This window comes from Falco peregrinus, chromosome 7 (genome assembly GCF_023634155.1).
Source record: "Falco peregrinus isolate bFalPer1 chromosome 7, bFalPer1.pri, whole genome shotgun sequence".
NCBI classification, from domain to species: Eukaryota; Metazoa; Chordata; class Aves; order Falconiformes; family Falconidae; genus Falco; species Falco peregrinus.
Genome location: NC_073727.1, coordinates 84,773,764 through 84,796,397, shown reverse-complemented (window position 1 = coordinate 84,796,397; position 22,634 = coordinate 84,773,764). Strand labels below are relative to the sequence as shown.

Here is a 22,634-nt window from a genome sequence, read left to right as displayed (position 1 = left end):
CAGCAATATTAATCCAGTCAGTTCATTATTAAGCACTGATTGCTATGCTGGAAGCAGAGACCTTCTAACTACAACCAGGGAATTAGTGACCATGGACTTGGCATTCTCCCAGGACTATGAAAAGGGATTTATGTTAATATATCCATGGCCGCATTTTCAATTTTTCTTACCTGCAATGATTTGCTTGAGGTAAACATGTTGTCCAGTGGGAACGTGGAGACGTGTGCTCTTAGGCAACATTAAGCAGAACAGCTTGGTGTCGTGGGTAACTTCCATCTTAGAAACCAACTTGCACTTTCTGTAGAACAGTCCTAAAATCATGGTTTTACTTGTTACTTAAGTCTCAATCTGTCTTTCTATTCTTATACATATTTAAATAAGAGATAGAAGAAAGGTATGTATTTCACTATATACAGTTATAAAAAGACTATGAACAGATACTTCTTACATACTTACAATTATTTCTCTAATTTCAGACTAAGGACTCATTTATAGCCTTACACTAAGCTTACAACAGACTGAATCTGTGTTACCAGCATTGACTGGGAAAAAGTAAAACCCACCAAACACCAGCAGAAGACAATAGCCCTTGTACCACACTGCATGAGCAATGAATTCACCGTACAAATACAGCACAAATATACGTATGCAGACTAAAACCAGCTTGGGTGATGCAAATGAAACCGAAGCTAGGCACAGCACCGCAGTCCTCAGTTACTCAGTTACAGTTACTCAGATTATCTACACCCACCCAGCAACCCAGGTATTTACTGGCCTGACCGCATGTGGTGGTTCAACGCTGGCCTGCAACCAAGCACCCCACAGCCGCTCGCTCACCCCCACACACACCCAGAGGGGTGGGGAGGAGAATTGGAAAGGAAGAGGGTTGAGATAAGAACAATTTAATAACTTAAACAGAATAAAGAGGTAAGAACGCCACCTCCACGAACACCAACAGTTATAATGGAAAGGTGGGGAACAGGATAAAATCCAAAGGAAAAGGGGGAAAGGAAAACAAGTGATGCACCATACAACTGCTTACCACCCTCTGACCACTGCCCAGCCAGTCCTGCAGCAGCGCTTCCCACCCCCCGGCTAACCCCCCAAGTTTATAGGCCAAGCATGACGTCCCATGGTCTGGAATACCTCTTTGACTGGTTCAGCCCAGCTGTCCTGGCCATGTCCCCTCCCAGTCTCCCGTGCCCCTCCAGCATTCTGGCTGGCAGGGCCCAAGAAATGAAGTCCTTGACTTAGTATAAACATTACCCAGTAACAACTAAAAACATCGGTGGTTATCACATTGTTCTCATATCAGAGCCAAACACAGCACTGGACTAACGACCAAGAAGAAAGTTAACTCCATCCCAGCTGAAACCAGGACACCGCCCCACATTGCTGCACTTTCACTGCTATTAGCACAATGAGAATTTGATAAAGCTTTGCAGAATTTTTCAGGTACACAACACTGATACTTAAATGCTTACACACAACAAAATTAAATTTAACATCGGTGCCTACGCAGGCAGCACACACTTCAGCATTATCCGTAAATATTTTAGACATGAATGGGTGCTTTTTGGCTAACTAGAAATTAGGAACTCCACTTGTACATTCACATGCTTACTTAAAACAACTACAAGGTCATATGTACAGCACAAATTTTTGTTGAAACGGCTGTTTTGGAGGTGAGGACACAGATTTCAAGTACAGTGCTTTTCAACTTGTGCATCAACTAAATGCTGGGCAAAAGGTAACTGCAAAAAAGAAAGCATTAAAAGAAAAGAAAAAATCACTATGCAAGGCCTGCATTTCCACCAATGTTTTTCAAGAAACTGAGAAAGAAATCAGGGAAAACACATGGCTAATCAAAATAACTATAATCCCTTCTACATTCTTATTAGCAATGGGGATTAAAAAGCCAAAAACAAGGACAGTGGGGAAAAAGGGAAGGAACACCCTGGTATACTTAGCTTTGTTCAGAACAAAAGCAAAAAAATATTTCACCAACACCTTATAGAAACTTAAAGTACTGTGTTTTCCCTATACCCACAACAGGCTCAAAGCCAGATAAGCCATTCACTCTACCTCTATGAAAGGAGCAATAACCCGTCACTTACGCTGGAAACTATCTCTGTGGCAAAGCACTCGGTGTAAGGCTGGCAAGATGTGGACCTGTTTTAACTAAGCAGCCATGCTGAGCTATGTAATCTGCATCATTACAACGCTTCACAGTCTAAAAGAGGATTTGAAAACACAGTGGAGGCCTATGCCCTGCTGATTACAGCCAGAGGCGGGGGATCATAAGTAGGGATAAAGCAGCACTGAAGTACTTCAAAGAACAAAGGGCATAGATGCAAACCTGACCATTTAGTAGCTTTCTCTCTGGAAAGAAAAATGCTTACAAAGGTTAATTTAACAACAAATGCCAAATATTGGAAGGTGTTCCTCAACTCTCAGCTATAATACTCTATTAACTGACATAGGCCTGTTGCCATTGCCACAACAGGTTAGTGCTTGCCTACTTGGGAACAAATAGTAGTTTTTTGCCTCAGCCTTCACCAGCAAGTGCTCCAGCCACACCACCCAAGATGCAGAAAGCAAAGGCAGGGACTGGGGGAACGAAGAACTGCCCACTGTAGGAGAAGATTAGGTTCAAGACCATTTCAAGGACCTGAAGGTGCACAAGTCCATGGGACCTGATGAGATGCATCCACAGGTCCTGAGGGACTGGCAGATGAAGTGGCTAAACCTCTATCCATCAAATCTGAGAAGTTGTGGCAGTTCAGTGAAGTTCCCACCAACTGGAAAAGGGGAAACAGGGAGACCCAATGAACTACAGGCCAGTCAGTCTCACTTCTGTGCCCAGCAAGATCAGGGAGCAGATCCTCCTGCAAACTATGCTAAAGGCACATGGAAAATAAGGAGGCGATGTGGCAGCATGCTCTTCCCCCAAACCCATGCTGATCTTCTTAACAATGATCAAGTGATAACCACCAACAGTGGTTGTAATTCATGTGGCTGGGTGAGATGGGTGTATCCAACTCAAAGTGGATTTGGGGGAGGCAGACAATGACAGGACAGCAAAGGGCTAACTTGAACAATGCGGCCACCCAAGAGTGCTGGTCAAGGTCCAACTCAAGCCAAGTCTGAAAGTAACTTCTGTAGTTGGTATGCACATATGACTATGAGTTAATTATCTTACTTCATAAATATGGATAGTCCAGAGCCTGTTAGTTTCTCCTGCACAGCAACAAGCGGCATAACAGAATCTCCCCTTGAGCAGGGCTGCATCTCAAGGTTACACTTCGAGGCTGAGATCCCTTACCACAACAGAATCTCAGTAGAGTGATTAACAGCATGCTAAACTTTGAAATCTTAGCTAAGTGGTAGAAAGGCTTGATTGTGCAATGTAATCCTTTGATACAAACCACTGACCAAGTCTGAGACTAAGTCTGATCTAGTTGCACCTAAACTACCCTCTGAGGAAGAGTTTAGAATGCGAGGGGGTCCTTTCTGAACCTCATGACTCAACAGGAGGGTCTCCCTGACAGTTTTGTCTGACCACGTCCTCTGTGCAGTAAATACTCAAGCATACCTTGCCACTAAATCTTGCCATACTACTGTCACATTTACTATCAAACTTTGGTAAACTGCTGGTTTATACCAATAAACATATTGCTGCTCCTCTTTTACAAGTGAAGTCTGTCTCTCTATCCATGACAGGTGATTGGTGACAACCAACATGGCTTCACTAAGGCCAAACTGTGCCTGACCAATTTGGTGGCCTTCAACAACGGGGTTACGGCATTGGTAAATAAGGGAAGAGCAACTGATGTCATCTACCTGGGCTAGTGCAAAGCATTTGACACTGTCCTGCACATTCTAAATTGGAGACACATGGATTTGATGGATGGACAGGCTACTCAGTAGATCAGGAATTGGCTGGATGGTCACTCTCAAAGAGTTGCACTCAACAGCTTGATGTCCAAGTGGATACCGGTGATGAGTGGCATTCCTCAGGGGTTGGTACTGGGACCAGCACTGTTTAATGTCTTTGTCAGCAACATGGACACCGGGATTGAATGCACCCTCAGCAAGACTCTCAACAACACCAAGCAGTGTGGTGCAGTGAATGCCACCCAGAGGGATCTTGGCAGGTTTGAGAGGTAGGCCCACGTGAACCTCATGAAGTTCAACAAGGCCACGTGCCAGGTCCTGCATGTGGGTCAGGGCAATCCCAAGCACAAATACAGGCTGGGCAAAGAATGGATTGACTGTTGCCCTGAGGAGAAAGACTTGGGGGTGTCAGTTGATGAGAAACTCAGCGTGGCCCAGAAAGCCAACCATCTCCCCGGCTGCATCAAAAGAAGCACGGCCAGCAGGCTGAGGGAACCAATTCTCCCACTCTGCTCCACTCTCGCAAGACCCCACCTGGAGTAGTGCATCCAGCGCTGGGGCCCCCAGCATAAGAAGGACATGGACCTGTTGGAGTGAGTCCAGACAAGGCCCGTGAAGATGATCAGAGGGCTGAAGCACCTCTCCTATGAACACAGGCTTAGAGTTGGGGTTGCTCAGCCTGGAGAAGAGAAGGCTGTGCAGGGACCTGAAAGGAGCTTTCTAGTACCTGAAGGGGGCTTGTAAGAAAGCTGGAGAGGGACTTTTTACAAGGGTGTGTAGTGATAAGACAAGGGGGAATGGCTTTAAACTGGAAGAGGGTAGGTTTAGATGAGATGAAAGGAATTCTTCACTACGAGGGTGCTGAGGCACTGGCACAGGCTGCCCAGAGAAGCTGTGGCTGCCCCATCCCTGGGAGTGCTCAGGGCCAGGCTGGACGGGGCTTGGAGCAACCTGGTCTGGTGGAAGGTGTCCCTGCCCATGGCAGGGGGTTGGAACTGGGTGATCTTTAAGGTCCCTTCCAACCCAAATCATTCTATGATTCTATAAATGTTATTCCCATCAGTATTTTAGGAAAGCTGGGATAATTGCTGTACAAGATAAGTGACAGCATACTGTACAAATCTAGACACAAAACTGGAGTTATTAATTGAAGATGACCAGGAATAATTTTTCCTTTTCTATCTAGAGAAGAGCATTTTTCAGCTACGCCTTTGTTTCAGCACTGCAGTATTTAAGCTCTAACCTGAAACATCAGCATGACTGTAGTATCATACTGCCTAAACAAGTCTGTAACTCAAGGGAAGTTTCATGGGATATAAGATATTGGAAGCTCAGCCCAGCAGAGAAAAAAAAAAAAGCAGCAAGCTATAAAATCCCATGAGCAGGAGTACCTAAACTTCCAAAACGAGCCAAAAGAAAAAAAAAAGCAAACAGAAGAAGCCTCTTCCCTACAATCATTTCACCATTCCAGGTTTGTAACCAGTCCCAGTGAATTTTTTCATGTAAAGCCTCTCAAAATTTGACAGGTTCATATATGAGAATACTTGAGCATGACATCCTTCTAACAACACTTTCTGCGCTGAAGCAATTTCAGTGAAGCAACATTTCTTCTCCCCTCTTTTTTTCATGTTATTGAAAAATACTCAAGTCACTAGCATAAATAGTTGAGCTACTCTTGAAACAGAATGAGATGCAAAGGACATAAGCTGCAACTTAGGAAATTCCAGCTAGACATCACCATGAGATGGTCTGGTCAGACACTGGGGCAGGCTACTCAGAGAGTCTCTGTCCTTGGAGATACTGAAATGTTGACTGGAGAGCTTTGAGCAGGAGGTTGGACCACATGTCTTCCAGAGTTCCCTTTCAGCTAAGTTACTCTACGATTCTACTATTTCTTTAGGTCTTAAAGTAGAAGCACCTTGATTTTTTGTATTTTGCCACTGCACCAGCAGACACTTCTTTACTTCCTGACTTTTATCACTTGGTGATTCTTTTGAATAGGAATGGACTACAAGAAAATGTGTAATAAGTGTACATCACTTGTACGTGGCCTAAATACCCAAGTCAGCCAAAATTCCTTCTTGAGTCAACACAACAACTCCTCTTAAGAGAGTCCTGCCTGACAGAGGGTTTTTGCAAGTTTCCAGTGAAGTCTTCATCAAATGCAAGAGAGAACGTCAAGGAAATTTAAGCATTGCTGCAGCTCAAGTGAGCACTGCCACTGCAGTTAACTTTATCCTTAACTAGGGCTACAGTTCGAGAACAGGCACCAATTGCTGGACTTAAACAGAACAAAGCTTGAGAGGGTCTCAGTAAGCTAGCTGGCCCACTCTCCTTCCCCAGTGTTCTCCAAGAGTCACTTAAAGACCACTTTGAGTGTTTCAGTAATTTTATCTAATTATCTTATAATAATTAAGTAACTAATAATTAACTAAGTAACTTATCTGTACTGCAGTTTCCTCATTGCAGCGTTATTAGCCCAAACATTTTGTTATTCCCAGATATTCTGGATACAGTCAAAAAGCTAAAGACAGCTGGAGACTAGTTACAGAGTGCTCTGACACAATGCCCTCAATTGCTGCCTGAAGGAACAGCCTTCACTATTAACATTCTCTTCTTCAGTAAGTACAGGAGCACAATCTGTCAATTCAACCACAACAGAAACAAAAGAATTTTAAACACAGAAAAGCTTTCAAACAACCAGTAATTATCCACAAAATGCCTAAAAGTTAAAGGTTTAAATGAGATGGTCCAGCTCAGCCACCCTTCTTTCTAATTGGCTTTATTTCCAAGGGTATAAATAAACCCTGCTAGAATGATCAAGCATCTAAATACACGTAGTAATGTCTGGAAATATACATTCAGGTTACTAAATCTCAACTGCATATGCAATTTATGCATGGACTAAATTAGGATCAAATTCATTACATTGCCACAGTAGGTGGTCATAGTATTTTTCTGCATATACTCGATTTCTTAAATTATTAAAATACCTACTAGTGAGTTATCCACTACAAATGCCTGCAGAGACATGATGTAAAGCCTCTGACATGGAATAAATCTTTATTAATAATTTTCTCAAATGTTCCATCTAACATCCTACAAACTGCTCATTTTGAATGAGCAAACATCTCAGATATACCAAAAGAATGCCTACAGCCCTGAAAAATGAAAGGTAATAATTCCATTTCATACTAATCTAGAATTAAAGCATATCAGCAAGCGTCCAGCTCTATGGGATAGGAGGAGCAGAATAAAGTCCCCACAGTCCAGGAGGAAATGGTCAGTGACCTGCTACTCCACTTAAACCTGCACAAGTCTGTGGGGCAGGATGGGATCCACCCAAGGGCACCGATGGAGAAGGTGCAAGAGCTTGCCAAGCAGCTCTCGGTAATTCATCAAACGGTCCTGGCAAACTGGAGAGGCCCCAGCAGACTGGCAGTTAGCCAATGTGACAGCCACCCACAGGAAAGGCAGGAAGGAGGGTTCAGGGAGCTACAGGCCTGTCAGCCTGACCTCGGTGCTGGGGAACATTGTGGAGCAGATAATCCTGAGTGCCATCATGCAGGACAAGCAGGGGATCAGGCCCAGTCAGCAGGGGTTTATGAAAGGCAGATCCTGCTTGGCAAACCTGATCTCCTCCTGTGACAAGTTGACCCAGCAACTGGATGAGGGAAAGTCTGTGGATGTTTTCTTTACCTAGACTTTAGTAAATCCTTTGACACTGTTTCCCACAGCATGCTCCCAGAGAAACTGGCTGCTCACAGCTTGGATGGGTGCACTCTACGCTAGGTTGAAAGCTGACTGGATGGCCGAGCCCAAAGAGTGGTGGCAAACGGAGTTAACTCCAGCTGGCAGCTGGTCACAAGTGGTGTTACCCAGGGCTCAGTCCTGTTTCATGTCTTTATCAATCATCTGAATGAGGGGATCGAGTGCACCCTCAGTAAGTTTGCAAATGACAACAAGTTGAAGGGGAGTGTTGATCTGCTGGAGGGCAGGAAGGCTCTGCAGGGGGGTCTGGACAGGCTGGACAGACAGGCCAGGGCCAGCTGTACGAAGTTCAACAAGGCTCAGTGCTGGGTCCTGCCCTTGGGTCACACCAGCCCCAGGCAGCGCTACAGGCCTGGGGAAGGGTGGCTGGGAACTGCCTGGTGGGAAAGGACCTGGGGGTGCTGGTCAACAGCCGGCTGAACATGAGCCAGCAGTGTGCCCAGGTGGCCGAGGGGGCCGACAGCATCCTGGCTTGTGTCAGACACAGTGTGGCCAGCGAGACCAGGGCAGTGACTGTCCCCCTGTACTGGGCACTGGTGAGGCCGCCCCTCGAACCCTGGGTTCAGGTTTGGGCCCCTCACTGCCAGACAGACGCTGAGGTGCTGGAGCGTGTCCAGAGCAGGGCAGCGGAGCTGGGGAAGGGGCTGGAGCACAAGTCTGATGAGCAGCAGCTGAGGGAACTGGGGCTGTTTAGCCTGGAGGGAAGGAGGCTGAGGGGAGACCTTATCGCTCTCTACAGCTGCCTGAAAGGAGGTTGTAGGCAGGTGGGGTGGGTCAGTTTTCCCAGACAACAAGCCACAGGACAAGAGGAAACAGCCTCGGGAGGTTTAGATTGGATATTAGGAAAAATTTCTTCACTGAGAGGGTTATCAAGCATTGGAACAGGCTGCCCAGGGAGGTGGTAGAATCACCATGGTGCTCAGGGCCATGGTTTTGTGGTAGACCTGGCAGTCCTGGGCTAATAATGGTTGGACTTGACAATCCGAAAGGTCTTTTCCAACCTAAATGATTATATATAAAAAAGCTTTCTATAAAAGTGAGTTTGTTGTAATTTGTTTTTCTACCATTCTTTTGAAAAATAATACATGCTAAGATTGCAAAGTACAGTATATAAATAAACTAAGATTGCTGTCAATTCTGCAGACTTAAGAATTATTTGAAAGGATATAGGAGGTCAGTAATATAGTCCACAACACTGATCAGCTAATACTCTTCCAGATATTTGGGAGTGGAGAGAGAAGTTTAAAAAACTGATTCGCTGTTTCCTGACAATTTTCTGACCTTTCCAACCTGAACAACTTCCAACCTTTTCCACATGTAACATACTAACCTCTGCCCTCCTTTTTCGTTTTGATTTGCCATATGGAACTTTTGTCCCAGTTCATCCAATTTTTGAAAACAGAGACCTCTCTAGGTCTAAACAAACCCCTAGTTTCAATTGTCATCTTGCTATATTAACTAAAATGATTTCATTGTCAGTGGTCCCACGGGCAAAACCAATTGGCAACGTAGAAAAGCCTTTCAACAAAAGAACACCAGCCTCCACTAGCAAGCTGAAGGAGAACAGTTGCTTTCAGCAGCCCATGAAGCCAAGTTAACTGTCAGATGCCAAAGACACATGATTTGCTATTATACATAAGCAAAAGGCACTGCTCTCTCAATTTTGGAGCGTGGTGCAAGTGCCCAGCTGCAAATCCTAATTTTCAAAGTAAAGGAAGTACTTTGTGATGAGGTTAGGTTTGATCAAACTTTCTGCAGACATCAAGTGTCAGCATCACAGTTCCTGATCTCTTCTCTGAGAAGCCACCCCTGCAGCCTCCCTGCTACCAAAACTGTGCCACGTAAACCCAACACAATCACAGGCTAGAAACGTCGCTCACTGAACTCAACTTCTTCTGCTGGAATTAAGAACTACAGCACCTTGATTCATATGCATATGAAGTGAGTTTTACTAACTAAGCTGCTGCACAAATAATGCCTTTTAGAGAGTATCTTCCTTTTCCCTACTGTTCTTCCTCATTATGAAAGGGATTTTAATTTAAGATTTTTTCTTTGAATGATGGATGTTTCTTGCTTTTCTTCAATGATAAGACTTCAGTGACAATTCTTATTTCTTCTTACTTGTTAGTCATAATCCTAGTAATGCTACGGCAGCAACGTTAGCCTGTTTGCTTGGGATACAGAGCTTCAAACTATAAAAGCCACATCATTCTACTGCCCCTCCATCTCTGGTAGAGGAGTTCCACCCAACCCTCAGCAAGCATGTACCACCCAGCAGTGTCTGTCAGGCAGCTGAAAGTTAACCTTTTTTTTTTTTTTTTTCAGGTTACTTGATTATGGAGCCTCACGTACTGTCAGTGCTAACAAAATGGAGATTAGACTACACAGCTGAAGGAAAGTGGCTGCCTATCATTCCCAGCAGCATCCCAGTCTTGGAGTTAAGACAACCACAAACCCTTAATGCTGACCACCAACTTACCAGTACCCTCAAATGCTTCCAGTTAATTCCTAGATTTCACAAACTTGCTCCTATTAACCAAAGACGTCAGCCATGCTCTTCCCAGATGGTCTCCCTCTCTTCCCAAAACAAAGTTTCCGTTGAATCAATGCCTTCTGTACATTCCCTGGTTATGCAGCAAATAGCAGCCTGTTGCAGCACAGTCCTGGCCTACACACCTTAAGTGCTGTGTCAGCATTCTGTTCTATTACTTCCAACAAAGAAAGTGCATGATCTTCCACTTAATGCGTACTAAAAGCACTGCACAAAACTGTAAAATTACATCCCATTTCAGTACTCACAGGCAACAACAACTTGATTCTTTACTGAACCCTCTAAGCATCTGCCAGTAGTTGCACACAACTGCCAATAGTTTCACACTCTTTAGGAAGAGCAGAAGTTGGTGAATAGGTTACTTTCCAAAACAGGGATCTGAGTAGAAGTTCAAAATCATTTTCAGAAGGAAGATGCTTATTCTCCATGGGGAAAAAAATACACACACACCCCGCCCCATAAGTCATCCCTACTTATGTCATTTTTCAGTTGCATATGGTTACTGCTTTTATACACATAGTCATTCCAAACCATTTTCGTAACTGGCATACAAAGTACTTAGAAATTTGTTTCTACACAGTAAAAGTGAAATTTAAAGGAAAAACTGATCAAAGAGATTTCGTATTATCACATACAGTCCCAACATCAGTTGCTTATTCTATTGGCTAAAGCTGCTAAGAAACCACAAGACATACAAAAAATTGTGATTCATTCAAATAAGTCCAAGTTTCACTTTCTGTTGACCACAACTACAGTTGTGCAGCTAACCACAAGTGAAAAACAAAAGCCTTAGATACACAGAAATACTCCTTTGTGCACATGCAATGTTTTCTTACCTCATTCAGAACAAAAAGTCTTTTGAAGGCGCATCATGAACAGATTTGTACTCAACAATGAAGTTTTATTTAAGCAGTCAGTGATGAAGGTCTTGATTTTTTTTTTTAGATTTGGTAGAATGCAGTTTTTCTACAAAAACAACTACCACACTAATACAGACAAACTGAAGTCAAAAGATCTGTTTTTTCAGCTAAGATGAACAAATCTGGCTGAAATTCAAGTTCATTTAAAAAAAAAAAATAGTTCCACAACAAAAACTGATTTTAAAACATTTTTCTGTTGGTGTCTTTTTAAACAATCTTCGATAAACTGCAGGTCTATGTAACATTATTATAGTGCTTGCCTGTCACCTCCAAGACTTGGCTGCAATTTCACCTTGATATAGAAGCATGATACGCAGTGGTGATCACAACCTATCCCCTCATGAGTGGGTTTCCATATCTTAATTCCCAGAAAAGGCACCTACAAGAAAATCAAGTCTTAACACCTACGAGAAAAACTGCACTCTATCACTGTGTTGTGTGGTTTGGGGTTTTTTTATGTGGTTTTTGTTTGGTTGGTTGGGTGGGGTTTGGGTTCTTTTGTTGAGAAACTTCTACCTTTTTTTTAATACTGCATTTAAATTTCACAGGATGCTGACACTACAACCATTAGTTTTTGGTTTTGCTTTCTAGTGACCAGTTTCATAATAGCTACTTAAGAGTAATGTCACCAACTTCCCTACACTAACAAACTAATTATATCGAATCGTGCTTCCTATGCAATACTGTTGGGTATAAATAATTATTCCTCCAGGAAACTAAGCACTCAATCCTTTTTAAGAGCAGAAGCAATATTGAATATTCTTCTGAATCTACTGATCCATCCTAAGATACGGTGTAGAACCCTGAAATTACAGTGATTTTTTTAAAATATCCCCCTCAATTTAGAAGAAATTCCATGATTTTGTTCTTGTTCTTTCTTCCAAATTAACTAACAGATACACTGGGCAAAACGTTAGACTAAACTCAGCAGCAATTTGAGAGTCCACAGGCAATTTATCTGGGAGTATGACTTTCCCAGCTTAAGGGGAAAAAACTAAGGGCTTACGTTAATTATTTCTTCATAACAAAGCTACCATAGGCTTCCAGTATCATATCTGCATTATATCATTGTCTCTGAAGAAAGAGTTTCATCACTTTTTTGTAAAATTCAGAATTGGCTGTTGTAAAAATAAAAATTAAACAAAAAGTATAGAGGCTTGGAGGAGTGTGGTGGCACACTAGGAGAGCTCCTACTGTGGGCACAAGTAAATAGGCAAACCACATGCATACAACCTTGATAATACTACTACTGCCCCACCATGCAAATTAAACTAAAGCTTAATTTGCATTATGGAGAGCCTCTCTATCTGCAACATACTTCATAGTATGCATTTCTGCAGTTTATCAAAGAACAATCTAATATTCTCTTCAAAGACCTATTTAACTTCATATATGAAGTGCATCAATTCATTTATGAGGTCAGAATTACTTAGCAGGCTGGAAGTCTTGATTATTTTATTTCTGGAATAAAGTGATACTGCTTCAGAAAAAGTAGTTTTGCATACAAAACTAACTGCACGCCCAAAGACGAGGAAATTACCCAGAGTTGTGAATTACTGTTTCTGTGTTTACACTATGCAAGGTACCAGTTTCTTCACCCGTAACATTATTTTGCTCCTACAGAACTGGAAGCAAAATTGACAACACTGCAATTTACAGTAAGGGAGCACAATCCCAAGCAGAAAACAGGGTGGCTACCTAAGACTAAACTGAGGCAACAGAAGCCTCCAGCACGTAGATTTTATGGCCGAGCTCAAAGCACAGGGTTGGAATAAAGGAAAGACATCTAGCCTGAACATTCTTCCTCTATAAACCTTCTGGCATGTTCAATTTTAAATTAAAATTAAAAATAAAAATTAAAAAACCTGCAGAACAGAAGTTTCTGGAGTAGAGATTTAAAAGCCATAGGTATCAATATATTTGCTAGATTCATCATCTTTGTAATCAGGGAACCGAAGAAACTTGCGCTCAGCAAGTCCTTTAACTTAAGTTTTCTGGAGATTCAATCTAAACTGATCTGAACTCAGTCAGTGATACGTAATAAACTTGTCCAAGACCTGTAACAATTCTCTGCATAAAAGACAAATACTATGAAGAACAACTTCTTAGAAAAAACCCGCAGAATAATCATCTAGGAAGCACTGATGAATGCTCAACTCTAATACTCAATCTGGATTTTTGCCAAGCGCATCTGTCATCCTTGCCTTCCACATTTGCAAAGGACCTACAAAGCAAGTATATTCTGCACTTTATTCTTTCAGGTTATTTTCTCATTTTGTTCTCTGTAATCATGAAAAGTGATAAGGAGGGAGGAAATGAGCAATAGACTGTGGACAACATATCAGTCGAGGCGTATCCCATTCAATATAGAGGATTATATTGAAAAATATCTAGTATTACAGTGGATGACTCAACAGTTTCTGAAACTCTCATAAGGAGAACTACATTCTACATTACCTAAAGGCAGCTAAAGAGACGTGCTTTTATGCTGTCGGTCTTCCTTTTTGTGCCACAGTAATGTCTCAACTTTTAAAGGCCCAAGTGGCATAACTGAGAGCCAATAAGAGGTATACAACATAGTGATCAACATTTAATTAGCTCTTAAAAGTGTACAGCTTTGCTTTCACGCATAAGGCAGACTAACATCAAACAGCCAATTTTTGAGCATTACTAAAGGGCCAAGAGGGCTTTTGCGAAACTGGACAGCTGCAATAACATCAAGAACGTGCTTATATTATATAATGTAATTGTGCAGAAATTTTTGGTTTTTAACGTCTAAATAAAAACCACACTGATCAGGGTAAAGTTAGGTGCTGCATCGAGTTCATACTATTCTGTTACCACAAAATGAACACCTCTATAGAATCTACTGCTTTTTGCGGACACATCGACTTGCTTAGAGCTGGCTTCGATACCTACGCATGGCTTGAAGACACTTATTTAATCACAGTTCAGGTTACAAGGATGCAGTGGGCTGGAACAACATTACAGTGTTGAAAGATGTTACTGCATCTACAGTAACAGTTGGAAGTGGAGGGGTTTGTTTCTTCACTACAGGTACCCCTATAATGACTGACACAATCCATGCACTATCTCCTCAGGGTCTACTGAGTTTTTCATATGGACAGAAACCATGTTAAGCACACAGGTAGCCATGAGACGGAACAACACTCCAGCAGTCTTCACCTTCTCCTATTAGGTAGTTCCAGTCTTTCTGCAAGCCTGGAAGACCTCCGGTTCCATTGCTGGACAAAACAAAACCACACCTCTAAGCTGAACCCTCTCAAGGGGAATTCCCGAGCAGCTTTCAACAAGACCAGAAAACATTCCTGAAACAAATGAAGGTATAACTACGGAAGAAGAAAATCCTGGAAGAAAACACATATGACTAAGAAGCTCAAAAAAGTTTCAAAACAGATGGCATGGCCACGAAACTGCTTACCTCTGTCCGAGTGTTTGACAAATGTATTATGACTCTCCAAGGGCCGTCCCAGTGTTTTCCAGTTAATCTTATCCTTTTTTTTTAAGGTAATCTCTACTTTCCCAACTTTCTCAGAAATATTTACTAAAAGGGAAAAGGTTTCACACTGTTACTTTTAGTTAAATTTCGTTTAAAACCCCCATATTTTGCTACTCCATTATAATGAATTTTTAGAATTAGTAATTTCTCAAAACACATGGAATTAATCTATTTTAATTAAAATACCAAATTAAATGTACTTCTAGCTATCTCTTTGTAATGTTTTACATCACATTTAAAAGAACAAGCACTAACTCACTATGCATAATAGTATCTTACTTACTAAATACATTGTGAAACACTTCACAGCCCACCACCTGGTCAAAAAAAAAGTACTCATGAATTCAGAGTCCTCATTTACTGGAAACTGGTAACCACTGCTATTTACTACTTCCTTTCTTTTCAAGGACATTTGAATGAATAATTAAATCCAAGAAAATCCCACTCTAAGCAAAGAACAGTTTACAAATATGTAACAGAACTAACTTCTAATTATTTTAACATTTAGTCATGCTCAGAGGAATTACAGAACCATCAATTTATCACTTTCACAGGCCCAAATGCCACAATTAAAAAATAATTATTATTCAGTGTTATGGTTTGATTTGACTGCATCAAAACCTGGTGGTAAGCAAAACCGTAAAGTATCTGATGAGTGAGAAAAATAAATTGAAGTTCCACATTCTGATATTAAAGGAATACAGAAGTGCTGCAAAAGGCAGAATTTACCAGCCATGTCTTCTTGAACTGCATGATCCAAGTCTGAAATGAAGAGAAACAAACTCCATGTTAAGCAAAAACAAAATTACGTTCTCATTGTCATATACATACAGTAAAGCTAGGAATACCGAGTGAACCAATGAGCTTGGAACCCCACACATCTTTTACCTGGCCCTGAAATTTCACTCGTGACTTCTGCAGGCCTAACACAGCATTAAGAAAGGCATCATCTTCCCCATTACTTTTAACAAGGACTCATGTAAAGCTACCGATCTGCATTTATGTAAACTATTCCACTTGCCCTTTTTGAATAAGGGCATTTTAATAACCATCAAAAACATACTTGAAAAATTTTACACAAGTTTTACATCAATTTCTTACTACACTTATTCCACATATAAAAAATTAAGTGCATACTAAACAAATGACGATTTGAATTGATAAACAATGTAACTCCTTTACATCAAGGTACATTAAAGTAATCATCTCTAATGAAAGAGTAATAAAATATTAATTGCTATATGTAAAATACATATGGTCTGATGAGAGGGTTTCAATAAAGTAGAACTAAAATTCAGTACTTTCAACTGCAAAATTACAGTACCTACCAACTTCTACAAGATATGAGTGTTCATCCACGATGATCTCTCCCCTTAATCGTTTTTCTTGACAGTCAACTATCACCAACTCTGCATTCATATTCTCTCATAGGCAAGGAAAAAAAATAATTAATTAACTTCGCCCAGAATTCAAGCTGGATTACAACTGCATCTTGTAATTCTTCCTTTCATAAAATACGCTTACCTTCTGCTTAGTATATAGGACAATGGTGATCGAACTATCTGTTTGAAACCAGTCATAACTGTAAAACAAAAAAATACAGTAAAGAAAAAAAATATATACACTTTCTTTTGGCATACCAAAATATATGTAACCAGCAGTTTTGAAACAGAGCTTACTTCATGAATTTACAAGCCAAATACATTATTACTATTTTTTGAAGAAAGAAGTCCAGACCAAATAAATTTGAAAATACTATTAAAATAGAACCAGTCTAATTATGCATTCTGATAGCCAGCACATTGTAGCTAAAATTATATGGCATTGGTTTTCCTTAAAAAGCATGTGTATCCTCTTTGCAGGACATGAACCTTCCTAACAAGATGATTAAAATCTCGACTCCAGACAAAAGTAGTGGTTTCCAAGAGTTATAAATTACATGAACAAACCACAAAACCACAGCTCCCTTTCACCTCCCCAAATCAAGATTTTATATTCCTGTGTTCCCAAGCTGCCAAGACCTCGCAATAAATACAGGGTAAGGTAAGAAACAGAAAGCCTTCAAATGCTAATTGTCTGTATGGCCTTACACTTCCAAGAAGCAACTTGCCCACCCTATCCCAGAAAAGCTATTCCTTTCTCTACCTGTTTTCACAATCTCGTGCCTGGCTCTCCACCATAGACACCTTAGTCCTCACTTCCAGCTGGGTTGCAATCCCAGCCAGTGAAAGCTAATTCTGTCCGCACAACAAAGCTAACACCTCACATCTAGGCTACTGCTGTCTTTTGCCTTCCCCAATGTCCTAACCACTTCTGTCCACTTTTTGGACTCCTGGACCAGAAAAAGCAGGCAGAGGGGGAGGATGCTCTGCACACCATCCAGTCACAACATACACCAGAACATGAAAGACACACAGGAAGAAAGGCAGCACAGTTTGGGGAGCACTCCAGAAGATAAGCCACGTTCCAGTTGCTCATAGGCCACAATATTTCATATGACTGCGTGTAACTGGCCCAAAGATTACACATTCACAGGACATTTTAATGCCAAGTGAGAAACCAAACCGTGGCAACTCAAGGCACCATGGAGTAAAATGATACCTCAGTGACAACAGCAGGCATATCACAGTGGGGGTTTAGGACCTGCTTTACTTTGCATATTGTAGAAACCTGAATACAGCTGTGACATCTTAATCTATTCCAGCTTGAAGTACTCTTCCAAGGCATGCCAACTCAGCTGTTTACGGACAAAGTAACTGAAGTCAAAAAAGTAATCAGCTTGGTTGCAATCACTTTGCAGGACTTTCTCAGGAAGCAAGGCTGAGGAGCCTGCAAATATAAGCCATATGTTTATATACGAGGCAAGGCAGTGCAAGTGTTAGAAACCAACAGAGCAAGCCAGAAACCTTGCATCATCATCTGCCTGTACAGACAATATGACATTTGGCAAGTTGTTTAAACCTGAACCTCAACTGTTCTATTTACAAGAGGATGGTACATACTCATTTGGCTGAAGCATCAAGAACAAACCCATGGAAGAAGTTGCCTGCATTTACTACGAACTGCAGAGAACTATTAAATAGTATGTACAACAGAGAATGAAAGACAAAGGTTTACCTTGGAGTTAAATCTTTAGCAGAAGCACCCAGTACTTTCCTCTCAGGAAGCATGCCTACGAAGAGCAGAGAGTCATTAAATTATTTGCTGTGATGCTTGCTTAATACAAAACGTAATCAGAGATGTTTTAGTGGTTTTAAATTGAATGTTCTAAACACTCCCTCCACAATATTTATTTCCACAGGCAGCCAGAAGTATCCATGTACTTTTTTCATTTGTTTTTACTCAGCACTTTCTCTTGGAGGGCAAGCTCCTAGAACATGAAGTTCTGCTTCAGAAATAAAGAGTTCCATACGCCACAGAACCTGTGTGTGCTGCCCTTCTGGTACATGTAGCTTGGTCTGATTTTCACCTGTTATTAGCTTGTGTTTTCATATTTTTTGATAGTGAAGCACAGAAAAAAGGGTATCTGAATTAATGTCCTTTAACAGAACTATTTGTTTATACATCCAGATGAACAAATTAAACTGAGGACACGTGGTGTAACCTAATTCACAAGTAAAATTTCACATCAGTCAGGTGAAAATACCAGTCTTAATCTCTCTACTTTGCTAGGAATTTTCATAGAATTCAGCTAGTCACTTTAATTATTAAACAATATTGAACAGTCTGAAAAAGCCTTTGCTGGAAGGTAATACTTGGTCAGTCTTTGAAAATGTCAACTGTACTAATCTCTGACCTAATCCAGACTGAACATACTTGGCAAAAACTTGAGCAGAGATGACAGATAAAAGCAATGGCAATCCTTCATCCATTTTAACACCAAAGTTACACAGAATCACCATGGAGGAAGCTGAACAGACTGAAATATAGTAGCACTTGTAACAGCACATGAACAGCAGGATTTTTCCTGGACCGTGGTTAGGCAGAGGTCTAAGACAGCAGTTGGTGACTGCTGCTTTCAAGCTCATTCAAAGGCAAACCTTGCAAATTTGAAATGGCTTTGCATGAAATAATTAACATACAAATTCTCAGTTACCTAGATGACTACCTTCTAAATGCCAGTAAGTTTTGTAGCTTGACTACAACGTTAAACACTGTAATTGAGAGGGTCCACAGTGTAGAAAGCAGATAAAAAACAAGACAGCACGGCTCTGGTCTAATCCAATCTGTCAAAACTATTTGATCATCCAGATGGGGGAATTAACCCAAAGCAATTAAAACTCGTTGGAATTACTTATTCTTTGATCCTTAATTACCCTTAAGTACATACCATCTGCAGCTGCCAAGGAAGCTAAATGGCAGAGCCTTCAGGTCATAGCAAAAGAAAACCAACTGCCTAACAATAAAAAGCCTTCTCAAAGGCTAAGCCTTTCTTGAGGACATATATCATATGCTTAGGTTGGCCTCCGTGGATAAGAGGAATTCATGGTCATACATGCTCCTGTTTGCTTTTGCAGGTCAACAGAAATACATGAACAGCCACAATAAAATAGAATGTTCTGGCAAACCAAGTTATTTATGAATTATTCTGAAATACTGTAAGATGCTATGTGAAAACAAGAAGCCACACTGCAATAAGATGACAATGATTCAGGTGATCAATGAACCAATTAAAGTGCTCTACCTGTCATGGTGTTCACAAACAAAAAAAAGCTGATGGTGATGACAAAGGCTGATGGCAGACATGAAATTAAGGAGTTTAAGGTGACCAGGAAGAACAGCAGAATTACAACTCTGAATCTCATGAGAGCAAACTTCAGCTTGGTCTGGGAACTGCTTTGCTGAATCCCATGGAATAACAAAGCTAGTGATAGAATTTCTCATGTTATCCTTGTACGCACATCGGAGAAACCTGGATTTGACAGGTGGATTATAATCTGGATAGAAAATTAATAGACCTGCTAGTCACAAAATGCATGATCAGCAGTACGATGTCCAACTGGTGGCTAGTTACAGCTGGTATTCCCTAGGGAACAGGGAATTCCGATACCATTTGACACTGTCATTAGCAGCCTGAAGGGCACACACTGTCTCACTGTCAGGAAGTATGTGAGCAGTAACAAATCATGGGAAGCAGTTGAAACCCAAAAGGTTATGGCTACCATTCAAAGAGACCCAGAGAGACTGAAGAAATGGGCTGACAAAAGCTCCACAAAGCTCAAAAGCAAATGCAAAATTCTGCACTTGAGGAAAAAAATAAATAATATCTGATACAACGAAACAAGTGGGAGGCCTGACTGGATAGAAAGGAGCTTTGCAGAAGACCTTCCAAGGGCTTAGTAGACAAGCCTAACTTGGGTAGATACTTCATCTTTGTGGTGATGAAGGCCAACTTTATCCTGGGCAAGAGCACAGTAATGAGTTCAAGGGAAGCAAGTCTTCATCTCTGTTCAGCATTTGCGAGACCACATCTGGAGTACTCTGTCCAGTTTTGGCTCTCCAGTGCTGGACAGACGTTGATACACCAGATCGAGTCCAGGGAAAGACCACCAAAATGGCCAGCAGCTGGACCACAGGATATATGAAAAAGGAAGCTGAGGGAACTGTGTGTGCTCAGCCTGCAGAAAAAAAGGCTAAGGGGGAAAATCCAACTGCACTCTTCCAACTACCTACAGAGAAGGGGGTGGGAGAGAAGGAAATATAGAGAAGACTGTCCTTCTCTGAGATACCCTGGCTAAGACAAGTAACAGCAAAAATTCTGCTTATGTATATGGTGGGGAAGAAAAAACAAAACACCATACCTCTTTGCTTCCCATGGGGGGGGGTGTGTGTGTGTGCTCATGAGCACTCTGATCTAGTATTGAACTTTACCCTGCTTTGAGCAGGAGACTGGGCTGAACAAGCTCCAGATGTTCCTTCCATTCTAAACTATTTTAGGATGCTCTGAAGGCTTTCTGTACCTATTGTTTTCTTTGTTCATACAAGGCCCAGAACGAGCATGACCCGTATGTAAAGTCCAAATATTGCTAAGAAAAATAGGAACACCTATATTACTTATGCTAAAGAATTCCAGCTGGTTCAACCTCAAAGTTCAGCTTTCTGTACTTGAAACTCTAGCTCAAACTCCCCTCTGATCATCCTTTTCCAGACTGTAAGATTTTTCAAGGTCTGATGTGCATATGCTCGAACAGCAGCTTGTTTTCAGATGGTGGAACTCCCCAACTAATTTTTTTTTTTAGTTAATACTACTATTACAAAAATCATCATCATAGTAGTTTGGACAAAAGAAAAATTAACTTTAGCTCAAAAGTGCAAAGCTGAAAAAGTAATTTTTAAAATATATCTTTGATACACATCTATTCTCAAACAAATATGAAGTTTTTAGGCATGCTTTGGTAATGGCAGCGTTTTGAAATGTTTATGTCTTTAGTTTGAAACTCAAGTATGAACAGATGTTGAAGAGCACATTAGGCTACACCCACACTGCTATCACTAGCAATATATTCTGAAAACTTCAGCTTTAACTGCCACTAACATTACCTACAACCGATGCGCACAAAAATCAAGGATACATTTAAGTTGATGATCTGAGCACGCTCCAAATATAATTATTATTTATTCATTTTAGATTGGTAAGACAAACACATCTTCACTAGTGCCAACAACTTCCAAAGAAGCCTATGGCATGGGCTCTGGTTTTCTTGCCCACTTTCAGTGGTGCTTACTTCTAAAGTAATTATTCTGACTTAAATTTACAAGAGCTAAGCACAGAGACACAACAACTGAATATGAAACACCTCATGGAAGGTAACCTCAGGAAATGATCTCTCCAATTTTGGAGAAAGTCTTGCCAAATAGGTAAAGTAAATACAACAAGCAAGCATCAGTATTTGGCAATTTCACTGGAAACTACCATCAGAATCATACCCTATGTCTCCTGACACATCTGGACAAGAAATGCTGTTGGTAAGAGCGGGGAGAAAGCAAGATGGAAGAGAAACGGAACGTCACTTATTTCTGTTTACCTGGATTCACTGTGAATATGAAAGATGCATAGGAAAGCTCTGCGACAGCTAGACAAGCACAAAACCTAAAGAACTGGTGAACCAAAGTAACCAAGAGAAGAACATTGAAATAGATGGTAAAATCAGTTACTTGAATACAAAATATTTATCATGTATTAATGTGTACTAGCTGCTACCGATATCATTCCAATAGAGTAAAGCGGAGTTTATTTTCTAATCCCCCCAGTTCTTCAAAGCCAGATTAACAGGTTGCAGCAACTTGATCGTTGCTGAAGAGAAAAAGGTAGTCAGGCAGCAGACCCTCTCAAAGTTTAGTTTAACATCTTACAAGGCTATAGAGTAAAACAGGAACAAATAAAATCAGTCTTGCTTATATGATGTATGTTCAACTTTTTGTGTAGCCCAATACTTGTAGCACACTAAAAGGTAAACTGCCTTTTAGAAGTCAAATACAACATTCACAGAACACAATGAGAGTGCAAGCAAGAGGTATGAGAAAAAAGAAAACAAATGGGAACTCAAATTCGCCAGAGAAAGCATGATCAATTTATCTCCCCCTCACTGTGCCTGGACTTGCTGGGACATCACCCTGAGAATTCTCTGGCTTCACCTTAAGACATACCTAGGTTTCTACTCTTCCTGCCACTCCAAAATTTGACTGCTCTAGACTCCTTTTCCAAAGTTTCAGCCCAGACCTTTCCATGACCAATTTGCACCTGTTCCCTTTCATGCCAACAGGTCAGCCTTCGAATTCAAATTGTATTATTTCCCTCCACAGATGTTCATCATATTTGCTCCACCAACACTCTGCCATCAAATGCCAGTTGATGGGACTTCATAAGCCATATTCTTTCAGGAAACCTCTTATACTAATAAGACTAATCAGTCTCTAATATCTCCCTAAAATCATCAAAATCAAATGCACAGTTCTTGATCACTAGCAATGAAAT

General features: G+C 41.0%; 1 protein-coding gene across 3 annotated transcripts in view; it reads right to left on the bottom strand.

Annotated features, from left to right (window-relative positions):
• LOC101916182 (cytochrome b5 reductase 4) overlaps positions 1-22,634 on the bottom strand; it is a 44,609-nt gene that overhangs the window by 10,902 nt on the left and 11,073 nt on the right. For all 3 annotated transcript variants that reach the window (XM_055810445.1, XM_055810443.1, XM_055810444.1), the window contains 6 exons: positions 17,777-17,831; positions 16,184-16,241; positions 15,988-16,081; positions 15,389-15,421; positions 14,582-14,704; positions 171-311 (listed from right to left, as the gene is read on the bottom strand). In XM_055810445.1, the coding sequence (XP_055666420.1) occupies positions 171-311; positions 14,582-14,704; positions 15,389-15,421; positions 15,988-16,081; positions 16,184-16,241; positions 17,777-17,831 (504 nt within the window). The remainder of the gene's footprint in view (positions 1-170; positions 312-14,581; positions 14,705-15,388; positions 15,422-15,987; positions 16,082-16,183; positions 16,242-17,776; positions 17,832-22,634) is intronic.